Genomic DNA, 19,490 nt, shown 5'->3' with positions numbered 1-19,490 from the left:
ATAAGTCATACCACAATACAACCTATCTCTTTTTCGTCTCGGTCTGTTTCGCAATAGGACACTCATGGAGGCAACGTGTGACATTTTGTTGTGAACCTATGCCATTGTAGTCGCAGATAATCCTACACAAAATGACGTTTCCTTCTCCAAGTGACACCCTGTATTTGTTTGTAGTTATCAACAGATCTTATTAACAGTGCGTCACCGGACTCGTCTCGACGAGACATACACCTTACATATGTATACAGAAAAAAACCACAAAATACTGTTAATTTGTTTTGTAAAGTTGATGATGAGCTGAAGGCCGGGTCGAAATCAAGCTGAACCAATCTTAAGATATATTACACTGCCATATAACGATATGCAACAAGTTGTCAATAAAATCTAGCCAAGCGTTTATAATATGGCAGACTCGTACCCTTAATGCATCTCATCGGGCATCATCTAGTCGTCAGACATAACCATTCTGCTATTTATCCCGTGACGTGGCAGATTATTTTTCAGCTATTAACTAGAATTGAATGGTTAGCCTTATAATCAAATGTCGTGATCGTGTCAAATTATAATTTTTGAGATCCCGACGTGTTACGGCCAGGGGTCGAGTTGCTCAACGCTTAGCAATCTCGTATATTTTCCTCAACATGTCGCAATAGAAACTTGAAAGGACCCATCGCATCCATAAATGTCTGTGGGAAGGACACGTGTATTCCTCTATACTATGTTTTCTCCGTTCTTTTGACGTAAAATGGTCTACGTTGGAAACGATTCGAAAAATACCTTAGATCTGATTCAGAGGTAAGTATTCACTTAGAATAAGATCGAGATAATTTCGCGAGGTAGAAAATCTATTCGAAGATCGTCAGAAACGTCTATATGTTCATCGCAACAATAAGAAGATCGGGTGACATAGTCACGTTTAAATACGACTCACGGTAAATTCGACAACGACCCCCATAAGAGGAATTAGTGTCGACGTACGGATTTCAAGCACGATCAGCGCACTTATGTAAAATGTCCGGACTAAAAGCAGTGCTTTGGCACTAACTGCATATTAGCACCTATCAACGTTAAACTTAGAAGTCTTCGATTTTAAATGTTCTTACAGCCTGTTTGTTGTCGAGAGGGATGAAGTAGGATCCCTATTAGCTTTGCTTCCTTTGAGCGAATAAAATATATTAACAATCAGAACGAAAATTGTAATTGCACCTGCTATTATTAGCTACGTGTGAATGCCACACAAGTTAGTCTCTGTGACAATGAACTGTGATGATGATGATAACGACAAACATATTCGAAGATTAAGTAACTTATCTATTGTCACATCGCGACCGCCATTCCTCTGCTTATTGTCCTAGCCTAGTTCCTTCCCCACCGTACCCCTTTCCCTATTATTCTCTTCTTTGTGATCTACAGCGGACCATCGCGTGCTCTGGGACATTGAAATCGAGGGCAAAAAGACAGTTTTAAATAGATTAATGAACAGCGCGAGAAGAGGCGCAAGTGTACAAAAATGTGCGGAGTTACACCAGTCAAGCAGACTGCTAACAGCGTTAATCAGTCAAGCATTTGATAAAACGATGAGATGTGAGAAGAGCAGCAACTGTAGTAACAGCGTTTACAGGAATAACAACATTAACAACACCAACAACTGCTACTAACCGTAAAACAAATGACTGCAGTCACTGTCGCCCTAATAACGACAGATAACACGACGACAACTCGTATCGTCCACAAGCCGTATCACGATTTGTGACCACAGCTGAATAATAGGTGTTCCAACCTTTTTACACTTTCTTAGTTTTACCGTGAACTTGCAGCAGACGGCCCGAGTGGTGGCTTAATACTGAGGATCCGCGCAGTATTAGGATTATTTCGACCACGATATATATCTATGCAAGAACGAATCGAGTTTCGAGAAAATACTGTTGATTTGCTGTAGTCACCAACATTACACCTATCACCTATAACGTATCGACCAAAGGAGTGATAGTCGATTGACAAATGAGGTAGGCACCAAATGTTACCAGACCGGAAAATGTTCGTAAGCAGGAATCGCGCGCCATGAATTGAGTGCGAAGGACATGGCGCTAGAAAGCACTATCGCTGGCTGAATAGAAATGAGCGTAGTAACGATAGTTGAATTTGTGGACGACAAAAAAGGGCACTGAATTCTACTATCCTGTCAACTATTAAGTGGTTTTAGCAAAATATTACTTCGCGTCTACTAAATAAAACAATTTCTGCGTTTGTTCTTCAACGTAGTTAATTATGCGAAAGCTGACTACAAAATCTAATGCTTTCTGTCAGCAATTTACATGACCTCTTGAAGACCTAAGATTAATTAATTATTAGGTGTATTGCCAACGGCGTTCGAATAGTATTCTTAGCACTTATCATCGTTTCTGGTGTCTCAATTCTAATCAAACTTAGTTAACCAATGTCACCTCAATGATGAGGTGAGCAACTGTTGCTTACAGACCAAGTAATCAGATGACCTTCATTGTCATTGGTTTTTAAAGCATTTCATTTTCTATTGAATAAACTCTATAACTGACTCTCGTTTTCTGGGCGGCAATATTGGGTTGGAGAGAACTACGCAAATATGGCTTCGACGCACACCTTGAGTTTTTCGCTCATTGCAAAAATGCTGCCCATCGCTCCTGTCAACAATAACTTCAAAAGTCATCAAAAAAGACTATCCTGCTTTAGAGGCAATTTACTTCAACAACTATGTATATATATATATATATATATATATATATATACATACATACATGCACAAACTATCGCACTTAACTCGTCAGTGCGGTCGGAACCAACCTCTTCCTTGTTTAGCTGATATCTCTGAGGATCTTAGCTTCGTTTCTAGTTAGATAATATTTCGAAAAATGGCCTGCAGGTTCATTCACTAGGCATAAAAAAGAAAACGCTCTACGAAAATCACATCCGTCTACTACAAACAATATGGACTGCGAGAATTAATATACTGAATAGATCGTCCAAAAATACCACATGATTCGGGTACGAACACCTTACAATGGACACTTAGGTTAAAATCATTTAAGAGAGAAATATTGGTTATAATTACATTTTTTGACTTCGTGTATTTTCTCTCCGTTAAATATTCGTATCGTCAAGCTTTGCTTTTCATCACCTTGAATCGTGCTACAAGTCCGCTCAAACAATCACACCTACATTGAAACCCTTTTCTTTTAATCAACAGCGTTTGTCATTTCAACAATAGACTAAAATTTATCTAACAAGCGATCCCCTTCCCCTGTCTCTCTCTCTCCATCACTTTCTGTCAGTGGTCGCTAGCAGCGCTGGAAATGCTGATGCAACAGCTCTAACAGTAAAAGCGGCCAACTTAGATAAAACCGCAATATGGATTATCTTTTTCATGGATCTATATTGTGCTTCCCCTTTTTTCCTTTTCTCTCTCTTTCTCCCCTACACACCGACCAAATGTAATCAAATCGGACGGGCTTCGTAATGTATCTCCTTCCCCCTCGTTCGTTATCGAAGATCGCAAAGGATCATCATCACTCAGTGCAATGTACACGCGGCAATCACCTGTATCTATATCCGATGTCCCCACCAACTCGAAACCTTGAAGTTGAGTTCCAATAAAAAAGAAAGGAGACTGGCGACACGGAGAATCGAACGGTCATCGATGAGAAAGACGTGACGGTGGTTCAACACCGGCAGCAGCGATAGTTATCATCATCATTATCGTTGCCACAATAGCAACAAACTGAAACTGTATTACCGTCACAAACATTGACACATGTTTGGTGGCTTGCCTTGCCATCAGCCACTTTTTTTTGTACGCGGCGGCGTCGATCTAGAGTTTATCTGGAGTTGACCACACGTCAGCTGGTTGTAATCATGCAACTTTTAACTGTCGGCGATGTCGCTTCTACTCTTGTTGTTGTTGCCAATGTCGGTAGCTGCCGCTGATAGCGCCGACGACTCGTAGGATGCTTCTCCATTAAGAGAAACACCTTTACCTTTGGAGGAGTGTGGGGCAGAGAAACAAATACGCATGTGTCTGTACTGTGTAAAAAATTACGCCGGAATTAATAAGCAGGGTTAGGAGGAAATGGTTGCAAAAAAATCGAACCTGCTACTCTCAGCTCGATCTGCTACTCTAGTGAGTAGCAGGTCGAGCTGAGAAATCAATGCTTTGATTAGCATCGCACAGTAATAGAAGCGGCGGAGCAAAGGGTGGACAACAGCAGCACAATTACATAAATAGTACTAGTTTATTAAACGCATTTTTTATTATCTTACACATATGTCGATAAAAATTGCATACCATATACATTTGTTACTGTGGATGTTGTGTGTGTAAGCGCTTCGGTAATTCGACTGCAATAGAAGGCAACAATGGTATAGCAAATGATGATCATGGACAGCGAAGATTATAATGACTTAACAAACAAGAGGACGAATCGAAAACACTGTGCGATACATCGATTTCTAAGATTCATCTGCAGCTAACAACAAACAAGGAAATCATCCCTTAAAGGCATAGAGGACATAATAATTGCTTCGTTTACCTTCTGAGTAGATTATTTCACTAATAATAAAAAAAAAATAGCTTACACTGAAACCTACTCCTATACCCGTATATTGAATGATAAAGAGTAATGAAAGTAGCGAAGCTTTTAAGTATAGCCTAATCGAAAGCCTGAAAAACTCAGAGACCATTTCAGTCACGAACAAATATGCAGGACAGGTCGTATGTCCCTAGAGCCAAGTTAATTTCCCTTCAAGTATCCCTAAACGGATAATGCATTCCTTTCCCGTTCTTCTATAGCTCACAACCTTCTTGAAATCATAATAGTTTTTTTATTCTTTTGCTCGATAGCTAAAAATCACAGTATCATCGACAAGAACACCATTTTATTTTAGGATCAGGCGCATGTTTGGTTGCCCTCTTATATCCATGACGCTTCTCTGCGTAGAGCAAAGCATAAGCTCGGTACAACAGTTATAATTCTAGTTCAAAGGTGACAAATAATATCGAAAATACTTTTTTATTAGGTTGTGGGATTATACACTGGACGATGGTTCCGTTGGCCAGTAATATCTTCTCTACGCTCCCGTCAATAATTTCATCATGTATCATCGTCAGCGTAATATCGATCGGATCATTCTCCGCCGTCAAATAACTTCAATATATCATCGAATAGTACGTTGATGATTTTACAAAAACCAGAATACGTTCGTACACACACACATACACACACACACGGAGAACACAGTAACTGTGGCGTATCAACTATATCATACATGATATGACTGAAAATTCGTAACACATGCATTGCAAGCTCAGAATACTCGGGTACAACAACTGGCACCGTAGGAATCTATTGATGCTGCGCCAAGGCCGATATGCAATAGTGGTGGCCAAAAAAACTGAACGTTACAGGGCAACGTACTTCCATACGTAACGGGCAAACAACGTTAACGAGGTGATCCGTTTGGTTTCGGCCGTCTCCTAAAATCTTTATTTATTGAAATCGTCATTTATCTTGTATCTCGATCATAACAAGACTGATGTCCCTTTGTATTTTTCCTTCCATCTTCGTCGAGAAAACAACACAACTGGCCGAGAAAACAAAGCAATGTCGAAATTGTTGGAATTAGCCACAGTAAATTTAGTTCAACGGCAGGCGCTGCAAGAAGTTTGCAGTTTCCTCTCGCAGGCCTCACCTTTTGCTGCCTATTCCAGTCCCTTCTTTCCTCCCCACGCTACCTCCTTTACACCTAAGTTACTGATGATTTAGCAGAATGGTGATCGTCGCCGGGTTGCTTGCCGTCACCCTGTTGGACCAAACACACTCCGTTCGTTATAAGTTGTCACTTTCTTTTTGGAGTCAAATTTCTCTTTGCCTATGACTAGGTCCGGAGGAAACTGAGGCATACGCCTGCTTCATAGAGAATGGTGACTGGCCAGGACCACGCGCGTACCCATGGGTTGGCAATTGTAAGCAGCTAAAAGATGATCACGTTAATCGAGATACTGGAATGGAACCGACTAGCTGGCTGGCTAAGGAATCTTCGCAAAGACTCCGTTGTAAAACCGTTGATGCAGCTGTTGATGCTACAGACGCGAGAGGGTTAAGTACGGTTGTCATCGACGGTGCTGGCCGGTGTCTATGGACATAAAACAACGGCGGATAAGAAATAACAGCGATGCTTCCAAACGAAAACAAGATAAGCAGGTTGCAAAGCTGAGAACGTAGTGGACATTAACCAGATTAAACTGAGCCATTCGATCATGAGCACGGTCAGAATAGCTGGCTCCATCCAGCGATCAATTGTGTCGCCAAGCGATGGCCTCTTCCAGATTCTAGACAAAATGGAAGACTCTACTTTCGTCATACTACTTCTACTGGTTGACTAAACTGTGTGGGCTATTTCGAAGCAGAAAGAATTATGTACAAGGGCTGTTCAGAAGAGTGACTTTGTCATTCAATCACCTACATTGATCTTTAGCATTGCTTACTATCTCGATTTTCAATGCAGCTACTATGCCACATGTTTATGTGCGACTCTGCGAGATTAAAAGTTCCAGACAGTCTCTGAAAACAGTCATCTTGACAAGTTATGAAAAATTCTCTGAAAATTGACGGCATGAGAAATTGGGTCTCTTATATCGCACTTTTTCAAACTGTCAAACGAAGCATTTTTTGACACTGTCCTGTTGTTTCACTCTGTGTATATCTGCATGAAGTACCGGCCGGTCTTCTATCATATCCTAGCGTACGACAATGCATTGACAGCACACAAAATGATATGATAATAAGTAGATAATCAAATCACATGGTTATTCTTTGCAGTATCTTCGTTTCTCTGGTGGATCCGCGTAATCACCCTTTAGCAATATTCGCAGAGATAGTGCGAGACAAAGCGAGAGAACTAGACCAGCGGAGGGATGCCAACGATTTCAACGAAGGCTGCTCTTTTTCTCTTATAGAACCGATCATTTTATTGTTGTTTAGATAATTTAGGGCTGATCCATCAGTACACAATTTAATGGCGTGATCGGCGCCGATTTTCTTGCAGTTCTGCAAGCGGTAAGCAGTAGGACAGATGAATATACGTCAAAGGGATAAAACACGATGCACTATATTGGAATCGATAAGATTTGAACGTAGTCAAAGGAGTGCACTGCAGAAGGCCAGGCACTGACTCGATCACTCTTCATCGTTCGTCATGTGACGAAATCTTATTACTATTATGACCTAACGCCCCTATACTAGATTTGGCAGCGATAGTTTAAAAGTACAATACACTTAAGTGTCGGATAGCAACACATCAGTCTGGTCCTAAGTCCACATAACTTCACCGCTAAGCAGAACGATGTGATGCAAGATACAGAATTGTCAATTTCCACGTTGCGAATAGTGGATATAAAATTGCAAGCTGCGTCACTGATTTATCTGGCGATCAACAAACAGCCTCGTAAAGATCTTATCTTTTGTATGAGACACTCATTGGAAGAGGCAATAGAAATGCGTGCAGATCAACAATATTATCATTGTATCTACTTGTATTAGCCATAGACGTTTTGCAACTAAAATCACTTCAAATATTTCCCATTAATAGCTCTACAGAATTGTCCCCTTGCAAATTAAAACCTATCTTCTAATGCAATTGTGCCGTGTTTCTCATCTTGCTTCCTGAATCTGAAGACGTTTTTGCTTCTAAGCAAAAACTATATTCGTCGGAAGTTTTGTAGAAACCTAATACATTGTTTACGTCTCGGTAGTACATGTTCGAACCATCCTGTGGTTTCAGTAATGTAACAGCAGTATCCTCAATCCTGATCAGGCTGCCGGCTCTATGTACTTTACTCTGTTACAGGTTGGATGATATGTCTCACAGAATGTATCTTGAATTTAAAAAAATTATAGCTTAAATTATGTCAATTAATTATACGCTTATAGCTTTAATTAGTTCCTGTGTTCAAGGCTTAGTGAGCTATTTGATGGAAGTGTCATGAAATCGATCGAGGCTGATGTTCCAAGTTGTAGTCTAGTATCATTTCTTTATGTTCCTTTAAAACCTGGCGCTCGTGCAAGAATCAGCTACTGGTAGTTTAAGCTGACAGTACCAATAACTCATATTGGTACTATCACTACACCTTAAACTAATGCAACATAAGCTCCGTGGCGGACCTGGATCGGGTCAGGCGTTTCCTAACGATAACAACAAATATGCCTAAACCCTTCCAAAGTCGAAGAAGACGAAGGCTTTTATAAATACTAAATGTTATACAACATCGGCCGCAGTTCCCTCGTTGCATCAGGGTATGCTACTTAATAAGATCATTATAGCAATTTAAGCACTTTCGAGCGGCATAATGCATCAAGAGAGGCGTGTGGCTTTCCACGCTCGCACAGCGCTAACATCTGTTACCACCAATCTGAACCGGTCTGTGTACGTGGAATTACGTCCATCTTGACTCCCGTTTGAGTCAAGGGAGGTGACTTGTAGTTGCTTCCTTTGTGTCTGTCGGTTTGCCGACTTGTCAACGCGTCTACCACCGAAACCGAACTTCACCGAATTACGGCGCACTAGGTACGTGCAATGGTGCTTAACAAATAACGGGTGCAGGGTATCGTGTATATAAAGGCACCCGAACACCGTACCTGTAGTAAAACGGTGGGGACGACGACGACAACAGGAGAGGAGGAAAAAGGAGCTGAAGTTTCAGATCGCGCCATCAAATCGATACACTAAATAGATACTTAGATAACACTACCATATATATTACTACACTTAGTGACAATATTTAACAGCTACGACCCATAACTTAAAGTGTCGCCAGAAGCTACAGAGTTGGTAGCTGTCGCCTGACGTGGTTTATGGCTGATTCCGCTCAAGACAAGAAACGCAAAACAAACTTTGTTCGCGCTCTCCCCTTGCGCGTGACCAACGGCCAAGTTGCATTTGATGAGTGACTTCCCTCCGAGACTGACTTAGAAAAACGACAGTGCCTGAGAATGTGATTGAAGCAAAAAAGCAATAATTGGTATTTGCAATCTTCCCTGGTCTTCATACATACAAACCTGCATGAAGAATAAAGATGGGCGACCGCAGCGGTAGAGTTACACAGTTCTTTTATTTCTAAATGACACTTCACACTGAGTATGCCGCTGTTCGGCTAATAGGAGAAAAATTGGGCTGTTGAGATCTCTTGTTGCTTGTTGTTAGATGGAAAAAAGAGAATGGCTTTGAATAAGTGGATAAAGTTCACACATGTTTCTGGGATTGATATTTTTTAAACGTTGTTTGTCGAAACCCAGTTAATAAGCTCAATTAGGTTTAGTTTCTTCTTTTTTTCTGCTACACATGCATAGAGCTATGCCGATTGGGACACTTACCGAGCTTCACAATGGTGGTGGGAGTCGTGGACTGTGACTCCTTAAATTTCTCGTAATCTCCGTTAACCATCGCGATTTCGTAGGCCTTCTGCAGACCCATCTACAGTGTGTGCAAAGCGGATAATCGACACTCGCTGGTGCGCAGACCTTTACAACTATAATAAAAAGAATCTCTGGAAAGTCTCAAAAATCAGTGATTAAATTCTTTAAACAGTCTCGAGCACTCATACGTCCAGCCAATGCTGATTTATGCTTCAAATCGGCGAGGACACCTATGTGGCGAAAACAACTATTAATCACAGAAGAGCACTCCAATAAAGACACCGCTTCGATGGCACAATTTTTCACTATATTATAAATGCGTCACCATACCAAACGTATTAAGCCCCGAGCACACTTCGACACAAGGGGATAACGAAACGCGCACGTCTTCCCGCTTCGGAACTAATTAATCAAATGATGTTTTTGTACCCTCTAAAACTGTAACGTTGCGCTCAATTCGATCTCGCAAGTCATTACATAACTGCAAGTCGCAACCCGGCCGAACAACAATTCAGAACTTATTGACGGTCAACACTGTAGATTAGCTAAGGAGATGCTGTTAGTACCGCTTGATCACGATTGATTGAGCAGCTACTTCGCGTTTTGTGTGCAAACAACCTGAAGCTTCTCCTGGTCGTCGCGAGGGGGCGCGACTCGACGGGAAAGGAGGCCGCATGCGGTCAGCGCTTTAAGGAAAGAGGAGATTAAAAAAGGCGGCAAATTTAAACCTAGGCAGTAATAGAATAGCTTAGTGGGTAACTTTGCGGGTACGATGAAATGCTGAACAGCGATACCGGACGCAAAACACGAAATAATAGTCGACAAAAGTTACCTGTGCATTTTTTGCACACTTATTGATTATTGTTGAGGGCTGAAACTAGAATATGCTCAATAAATATAAGCTACTGAAGGGTGAATTTATTAAATAATGAACGAACCGTGTGAGAAAAATAGAATAAGTCAAGATCTAACCTACAAAAGAATGCCTTTCTAAAGATTTTTAATTAGATTATAGTGTAATATTTATGGGAACTTTTGAAACGAAAGCAAGCAACTCATTTTCGGATTTTGCATAGGGTCGCATCGGAATTTATGATCAATATAATAAACTATACAATATAAAAAAAATATATATACATACGACAATGTAAAATACTTTTAGCTCGGTAGTGAAATAATAAAGGCTCGATAGTTTTTACATTATCATGTTCCATTGAAATCTTTATATTTCTTAAAGTGACTTTGTGTTTTTAAGGGTAAGTACATCTGCAAAAAGCACACGTCTTACTTTGTTAATGGAACACGAAATTAGTGGACACGAAAATAGGTTCTAAAGAGTCGAACATCGGAGATTACTTTTGAAACTGAATTCTTTTCTTTTACGAACTCTGCCTTACCCTATAGGAGAAGGGTCTGATTTATTTTGTTCGGAAAGTAAGTGAACATCATTGTTCTGTATTTTAGCATCCTTTAAAATTTTCAACAGTTGACGTATTTGTAAAACATTTTACCATCTTTGTCCACGATATTTTACAAAATTAACCTAAGGTTCTTTGAAAACCTAACATCTATTTCCATGAATTCCTATCTATTATATTGGTTATCAGAACTACCTTTGTTCGACTTGATCGCTTCGTTGCTCTTTTGTTCTCATGCAATTTCTTTGAACCCGACTTCAAAGCCATTATCACCGGCTAACTATTTGTATAAATCAGGCGTCTTGGTATACAATTGTCTATATACACTTAAAAAAAAAGCGTCTTGTGATGCGCTGCCGAGTCATAATCGTTCGATATTGGCTAAATACTGGTAATAGTATTAGCATATATGTGTGCTCAATTATTATAAAAAAACGATGCTCATCAATAAGGAATATTGGATTTTTTAAGGAGATTTTTTTTATTTTTCACATAATAGAGGCTTCTTTCAATCGAGGCCATTAAAATGCCTCTTTTAGGTTGATACGGTTTCACACCTAAATAAAAAATCATAAAGTTTACGGAAAAAAAAAAACATTTGAATAATGGACATATTTAAAGAAACCTGTCAAATCTGTTTATCAAATATAATATCTGCATCAACCTGTTGTACATACATAGGACATTAGTTAAATTCATTAGCCCGAGACCTTTCTGCGAAGATATTCCCGTGGTCGTACTGTCACACTGACGTAAACCGAGTCGGTCACCACGGCAATCATCGCCTGACACTTTTAATACGATCAATGCTGTTATTACCATCCTGGTGATAATGAAGGCAGATTTCATACGGGCGAAGTTTCAGCGGAGTCCGTGCTGAAACTTCAACGGAGCTGTCAAATATGACACAATCCTTGCTGCATTCATTCAATGTATCCACAGTGTTCGGCACGCGCCCACAAATTTATGGATACACGCATCTTTAATCTACGATACATTATCAACGGAAGTGGTTAATAAATATGGCTTGCTGAAAAGTTGACGCGCGTAACTAAATAAACGGGTGAGTGTCTTCATAAGAAGAACACGTATATTCATATCCAATACGAAAATGAGGTGCCGCATCAAATACGTTAAAAAAGTTAGGGAAAGTTAGACCTTTAACGTAATAGGTGACTAGTTGTGTGCAACAGACGACATGTAGAGGTTACAAAACATTGAAATGCTATCGTTTACGGAAAAGAATGATTTCTCTATGGGAAAAATGTCTAATATTATATTGGGACTGACTTACTTGTATAAAAAGTCGTTCCGGAGAGCTGCAGACTTAGACGGCGATCTGCTAGCTGCCGAGGGGCCCGGTCAAAAGGCTTTCCATGGTCTTCATAATGCAAAAAAATGCAAATACGTTGCACAGCTGTCGCTTGGCGGAACTCGAATCAATAATAGCCTAAAATTTGTATGTTTGCTATTTTTCTGCTTCTTAATTAAACTAGTACGCTATTTAACTTCAGTCCACTCTGAAACAAAACAAAAAACGCTCCAAAGATTCCAAAGTGTTGACGAGAGCTTGGGTTCATCACCTCAGCAACGAACTTCTATACTGTCAACTCAGTAGCCTAAACAAAATTCCAAGATAACTAAAATAAAATCATTTGATATTGATAATTCTATATGTAGGAAAAGTGCATACAAATTGTGAGAATCACAAATATCACAGGCTAATTTTACTTGTTATCTATAGTTAAAGGACTTGTTCCTGCTTTATCGAAACCGCAGAGGTTAATCGAAACCAGTGTTCTCCAGCCATGTTGCTGCAAGTAAGTCCAAAAAATAGGGCTGTAAACTAAGTCAGCTTTGCTAAATAAACATAATGATTATAAAATAAAAAATCAGTGTTAGCGAAGAATCTGCTGTTGTTGAATCCTGTAAGAGACGCTGCTGCCTCGTAAATACAAGTAATATGATTGTAGGACGTTAGATCATTGTATTCGGGCATTTAAAAAAAAACCTACTCCAACGGCATAATCAGAAAGGCGTTAAAATACTAAATTATTTCTCAAGCATCATTTTTTGTCAAGGTTAAGGGTTCACTTCGAGCGTTACGAATTTTGCTATTCCACATTTGAATATCCACACAGAGCTCACCCTTAGAGAAGCTGATTTCTCAAAATTAAGTTTTGTTAATGTTTAATTTATGGCTGCTCTATAACCTTTCTCTTTCTGTATATTATATTAACCCGCACTTGAAGTGTGTGGTATTACCATGGGGGTCATTCAGTAAAAAGTTTACGGTATAATTAGGCTTATTTCAGTTTCTTGGCGGAATTCGCAAAAAGCAGCCTCACATTGCGGAGTGTCAGCCCCGAAATGAGGCCTTCGGTTACAAGTTTTTTTCCACCGGTGGTTTCCTATCCGGGCTGTGCGTCTTCCTGGACTTGTCTAGCTTTTTTTTTGATACATCAGTGAAAAGGCATGGTATCAGTATATCATAGTAGTCAGCGATGGCCTCATACTCATGGATACTCGCATTATTAATCTAAACTATGCTGCTGCTGCTGCATAAGAAAATCAAGGTACAGAAACACGCGACCATGGTAACTGCGCACAACCGCCGTCTACCTCATTGTTTACGGCTTTTAGCAATAGGAACGACGAATTGAGTGAATACAACACACAGAGACTGCGTTTCAATAAAACAACGAAATTATTGGTAAAATAATCTCAATAGTTCTCTGGCTTAATACGATATTACATTTTTGATTTCCAAATTTTCCGAGAGATGATCCGAGGAGCTCAAGAGTCGACCTGTTATTTGTCTTTACTTTCTTCCTTATTAGGTGTTGGCGATTTTTTGCAGTAACAGACTGGCGTAAACGATGTCGAGCAAGTCAAATCAAAGAGATACCGGTTGGCTGTCAGGTCTACTTAGCATTTTGCCAGTGCGCTCTGTAGCCAGTACCTGTAAAAATTTTTTCTTTGGCGAGTATGGGCAAGCGAGGTTGAGGGAAAGCCCAGATAGACTGAGCTCGATTAGCTGCTCATCATCTTGTCTAACAGTAACAACTTCAACCGAACTGAGTTTACGTGGACGCCTGAATCGTCCCGAAAGCTCTGTTCACTTTCTGACAGAGACATCTTCCACAGAAGCCGCAACGGATGTAATAGCGTTCGACAGTCGAAAGCATTCCATACTCAGGTAGGACTATGATATAGCAGCGCGTGAACAAACCGCTCATAAAAACAGGCCGTCGTACAATGTAACTATGTGGCCAATTTTAAACAAACGATTGAATATTGATGTTGTGCTACTTTATATAGAGCAGTTGGCTTCTCTGTTTTTTAGATGCGTTTTACTCAGCCCGTGCTAGAGAATGCCCGAATCGTTTTGCTGTCCATTGGTAGTTCCGAGTTCATCATATCTCTGGGTTTTCGATTTTAGAGAAAGGACGGGAGTAAGCAAGCACAAGAAAAACTTGGGTGCCTCTAACGGTACTTCAAGACGGAAACCTTTGGTGAAGTTTTGCGACTCGTCCAATGTGGAAACGAGTATCTCTGTATGCCAGAGCGACTGTAACCACTTCTTTGATTTGCCTTCTGTTAGCGAGCGACGAACGCTACAAAGAATCGCGCAGGACATGGTTAAAAGGAACAGAGGTACTCACAGGTATACGCCGCCTGAAAGAAGATTGTCGTCGACAGCGCGTAAAGAGGTTACATGGAACATCACTGTATTGGGTTCTTACTTGTCATATAAGCCAGTGGTCATTATTACCTGTTTGGCATGTTATCGGTAGCCTAGCGTATAGGTTACCATTCATGGCTACAACAAGAAAGCTGATTTTTATATCACGCCACGCTTGTCTTGTACTTCTCGTCTGTTACCTAAAACAAATAAATGGTTAAATTTTATAATAATAATAGTACTAATCAGGGAACTGAGTGTGGCTACCTAATATCGCACATAAATACTTGCTTGTAATAGAACATACTAGAGAAACTTACAGCTGTTGACAAACGGTAATAAATCTGTTGCTATATGCCGATGTCAGCGAAAGCTCTGCTGACTGATCGTTTGCTGGCGGAATACTAAAAGCCAAGAAAACTAAACGTTTGTGTGTGGCAAATGGAGCAAAGGAAACGGCTAGCCGCTACATGAGAGACCGAATGAATCCGTGGCTGATCCCCTCCTAGCCGACTGATTGGGCAAGAAATATTAATATGCTTTTGCTTCTTGAAGTAATACGTAATTTCGGATACGTATGGTTAGAGTAATAGATGTCTGCGGGAACAAAAGAGCATTGTTTTGCAGTAACGTTATCATCATGTCTTATTGTATAGGCGAACCGAGAATGCCGAACGTGGCTGATGAAGCCACATTTGCGTGGCTCAGGTACCAAGTCCAGCCGAAATGTCGTGCCGAAGTTTCTGCCTCAGAAGGGCGCGCGAGGTAAGCCGTTGCCGCACAGAGACCCGACCATAAAATATGTCAGTGCCTTCTAAATACTGCTTAAAGCCCACTTCGCTAAGGTTCAATTGCAACAGTCGATACACACCGTCCTATAAACACGTTTGTCTTCGTGTAGGTAAAACGATATGTAAGTATGTTGATAACGGACTAACGGTTATTCAAGCTTTGGCGCCGGCGGGAGCTTGCAAATCGAAAAAAAGAAAAAACTTCGGGAACAAGATGGCGGGTTTTTTTTCATGGCTTCGAAGGGTGAGTTCAATTTCATTGTGAATTTTTCACACTTGGTTCTACTTAATGCGTCGCGCTGATGCAATGTCTGACGTTCAAATCGAAATAGATCTATTCAAATTAATTCCAGTTGTAAAAAAGTAGCTTTTCGAACACAAACTGTAGCAATCTTTCTATAGTCGTCGCAGCGGTTGTCAAACTTTAAGATAAATTAGTAGAATCTGATAAAAAAAAATGTAGATTTTTTATAGGAAGGTTATTGTGATGTTTTGTGAATTAGATTGTTGTCTAGTGAGTTAGCGTTTTCAAATTTCAGCGCCTGAGTCATGCGAAGAAGGTCAACGGGTGATTTCTGCAGGCTCTTTTTAACTTGCCAGAAATGTACGACTGGTTAAAATCAGCACTTTTGGAATTAAGATCACCTTTATTATGTAATAAAAACTGTTTTACTTTGTGAACCATGAGCTCGGCACACAGAATGCACTCGTAAAGGGGTATGTCTTTGCACTTACGAGAACGTTCTCTTATGCTTGAAAACGTTTACATTGTAACCTAAGGAGAGTAGGTGTACAGCATCGAAGTTTTGCGTAGTACCCGTATCGTCGATTTCAGGTTTTATCGTTGCTAGCCATCGAAGACAGGATTTGTTCTTTTTTTTTGAAAAAAGCGCTGCATTGTAAATAAATTGTAGCAGTTTGCTTATTATTCTCTAGTTTCTACGACCCCCTTCCATCTCTACATATATTCCGTCTTGTCAAAAGTGTTTAGGTCTGATGTATAGGAACTCATCGAACCAGCGCAAAATGTACTGTCATCTATTTAATTTGCCGACGACCGGATAAGGTGATAATCCGTCAATGCGCGGTCCGGAGAAGATGGTAAATGACTATTTCTAAAGTTCTTGCAAAGCTGCCTTAACGACCTTTACTATCTGTAATTTATCTAATATTGTTGTGGAGAAGGCTAACCAGATCTTTCCTGTTCGGTTGCTTAGTTTATTCGATGCATTCGGGTTACGTATAGAGCTGTGTAGCACACGGGATCCGTTTCTATAGATTTGACAGTGTAGGATAGCGTACGGAGTACTTATTTAAGGGTATTCCAAGTTAAAGGTAAACGATTTTTAGATCCAATTCAATCCCGATAAAAATGAAGACAATTTGCCAGTGCACAGTACGGCAGAGGCAAAGGTTTTCGCTAGCTAGCTAGCTAGCTAGCGTAAAATTTCGTGCATCTCTGATGGCTTCGAGAAAGGAATACGGTAGTGGTACCAGCTCAAGGTTGTGCATATATAACGAAACTAGATATAAGCGTATTTCATATCAACGATAATAGCGTCGCTTAGGCCTAAGGAGCTACGAAGGTTGTCAGATGATTGAATAGTCGCGAATAGGTTTGGACAACAGATGGAACGCACGTAATCTATATTTGCGCACGTACCAGTGAAATAATCAATTTCACTCCAACCAAATTTACGCTGGGGTTTTTACCCAAATGTTGGGCGGGTCAAACAAAGCTAATGCCCGCGAAGATCTTCAGATGCCACCGTGTTGTCGTTTGTGCCCTTTCCATTTGTCTTATTGCTATTGCACCGAGGGTGTCTGCTCAAAACCGAAAGCTCGGGTTAAACTGAGCCAGCCTGTATTTAAGACTAAAAAAGCGATACACCGCCCAGTAGTCTCGTACAGCTATTGCCTACCTCTCTTCAGAGGAATGGGTAACAGTTCGACGAATGTTTCCGCAATAATGAAAAGAAGAAAACGGTTGGCGCCCTAATTTTATCAGTACTTTGGTTTATGTAGCGATAGTATACGCTGATCAAGGACCTACCTGACCGTGCCTTCCCTATGGTGTAATATTTTAGTATATAGTTGTTGGTATATATAGATATGGGTCAGCATCTGTCGTCTGTGTTGTTTATTGTCGTGCAGACGGGATGCACTTCTCCATTAGTAACAGGAACAGACTGTTATGTTTGGCGTATTTCTTGCGTGCGTAAATCTTAGCGCTTATTAATCGTGCTACCTTTCTATCAACACTAGAAAGAGATGCATATAGGCAAGAAAGGCATACCCCGCAAAATACAAACATGTGGTCTTGTGATGGACATCCTCTATGTGAGATTTATAGTTCCTAAGATCTAATGATAACTACTTAATCTAATTACTCTATTAGCTATCATTTACAGAGGCATATGTTGTGCTATAATAAAACTTAAGTTCACTTGAGGATCCACGTACGGACGTCTGTTTTACTTACAGGAGATGTTATTTATCCTGTCAAGGCCTCTTGTCCGTTTTAAACATAACACCACTTAGTGAGTAATCTGTTCGCTACACATTTGCATGTTAATTCAATTTCGTTATTATACCTAAATAAAGAGCACTGATTTCTCTAAAAAGGTCGTGAGTTATCCAAGGAAACTAGTAGCTTTTTCCAATTCCTTCGAGAGTTTCCTATTTTAATTTTGTTACCAGTAGTCTTCTTAGATATTTTGCTTTCCAATTTTCTTTTTTTCCAGTGTCTGTTTATGCCTTTTCAAATTAATGACATTATGGCACTGTGTGTTAGCCGGCTAAGCCACATTCACGCGCGAACAAAAAGGCCCAGAGAGAGTTAGGTTTAATTTGGATGAAAACTATATCGTGTAAATATATATTGTTCACTCCTCTCTAATGGTCATATTCTTTAACTTGAACAACAGTCAAAAACCAGCTACGAAACTAGATTTGAAAAACCACATGGAGCAAAAATATACTGGTGAGTATTTCGTACTGAAGTAAATTGATTAAATGTTCGAGTAAACAACTAAGACTCGAAAGGTCAGTAGGAACGCATCAGGTCGTGCAGATCACGAACTCCCTAGCTCCTACATAAACTGAAATAATTTTAAATTTTTTTTAAGGTAAATTATAAACGAAACAAAAAACAAGTGATTAATAAAATAAACAGATAAGGCGAACTTATCTCTAGAGATAGGCGTGTCGTTTTTTGTAACGAAAACGGCTACGTCCTTTAAGATGTATGAATGAATTCATTTTTCATGATAAAGTATGTCCGCGAAGATGTCGCTTATAATTCCAATCGTTTTGTCTCTGAAATTATAAGTTCACAAACCATCGGCTCGAAGTTACTGGAGGGCGAAACGCTTGTCCTGAAAAGGGGTTTCTATGACCTAATGCAATACAGCGCCCCAATGTGCAATGAAGGTCTCTTTTAGCTAGGCTAAATATTAATCTTTTGCACTGTAACTATCGTTGCATAGAACGTTCTATTTCTAGTTGATTAAGTAGTATTTCGCACATTTTATTGTGAGACGAAAGCCATTATATAGCAGCTAGATCCCATCTAGAAGCTTATCGACCAGACCCAGCGGCGCCAAGGTTGACAAGTTCGGACACCTTATCTCCTGTGTTTTTCCGGACCAACTTATATCACATGACTTGTGATTTGATAAGACGTATGATATTGAAAAGTGCGTTGGATAAAATCATTTCATTTCATACACAACAGCATACTCCCTGGTAAAATAGAGCAAGCTTTAACGGAGCCAATATGCAAAATAAACCGGTAGCATCATCTAAGAAAAAGTAGGCTATGGCTTAATTTGTGTCCAGAACTAACTTTTAACGTAATTTACGTCTTGCGTTCGTTGGTATTTACTATTTCTATAAAATCACGACTGGCTAAAAGCGTTGGCTCCATTTATTCATATTTCTCAGGCCCCTCAGGACCGATCTTTCAGCTTGACCTTCTACGACGCGCTAAGGTGAAGCCATCGCAATCTTGTTAAAGCCACCTGGTGTCAACATTAGGCAACTATCTCCAGCGGTAGGTGTCGGGGAGGATGCACATGGTTATTTTTTAGCAATCGTTGTCACTAAAAATTACTTTCGAATGCCTTTCTGCCTTGAAAGTTAAATCTTGATA

General features: G+C 40.0%; 2 protein-coding genes and 1 long non-coding RNA gene across 3 annotated transcripts in view; 1 reads left to right on the top strand and 2 right to left on the bottom strand.

The window, feature by feature from the left end:
- The window catches only part of LOC111259850 (transmembrane protein 256 homolog), a 55,879-nt gene extending 43,604 nt beyond the window's left edge, over positions 1-12,275 (bottom strand). Inside the window, exons 1-3 of the mRNA XM_022832141.2 lie at positions 12,156-12,275; positions 11,572-11,848; positions 9,402-10,129 (exon numbers count right to left, since the gene is read on the bottom strand). Coding sequence (XP_022687876.1) covers positions 9,402-9,501 — 100 coding nt within the window. The 5' untranslated portion in view covers positions 9,502-10,129; positions 11,572-11,848; positions 12,156-12,275. The remainder of the gene's footprint in view (positions 1-9,401; positions 10,130-11,571; positions 11,849-12,155) is intronic.
- A 1,272-nt stretch (positions 12,276-13,547) lies between these two features.
- Positions 13,548-17,916, bottom strand: LOC147753573 (uncharacterized). The gene is made up of 2 exons (XR_015310755.1): positions 17,820-17,916; positions 13,548-14,746 (listed from the first exon to the last, which is right to left on the bottom strand). It is a non-coding gene; the product is annotated as an uncharacterized LOC147753573 (long non-coding RNA).
- LOC111259848 (uncharacterized) lies at positions 13,741-15,972 on the top strand. Its single transcript, XM_022832140.2, has 4 exons — positions 13,741-14,060; positions 14,304-14,574; positions 15,203-15,581; positions 15,877-15,972. Exons 1-3 carry the CDS (start codon positions 13,741-13,743, stop codon positions 15,362-15,364), a joined length of 753 nt encoding a protein of 250 aa, XP_022687875.2. The 3' UTR covers positions 15,365-15,581; positions 15,877-15,972.
- Positions 17,917-19,490: the final 1,574 nt, after the last annotated feature.

Source organism: Varroa jacobsoni, unplaced genomic scaffold (genome assembly GCF_002532875.2).
Source record: "Varroa jacobsoni isolate VJ856 unplaced genomic scaffold, vjacob_1.0 scaffold_374, whole genome shotgun sequence".
Taxonomy (NCBI): Eukaryota; Metazoa; Arthropoda; class Arachnida; order Mesostigmata; family Varroidae; genus Varroa; species Varroa jacobsoni.
Note: the sequence above shows the minus strand (reverse complement) of the source record. Positions and strands in the feature narration are given on the sequence as shown.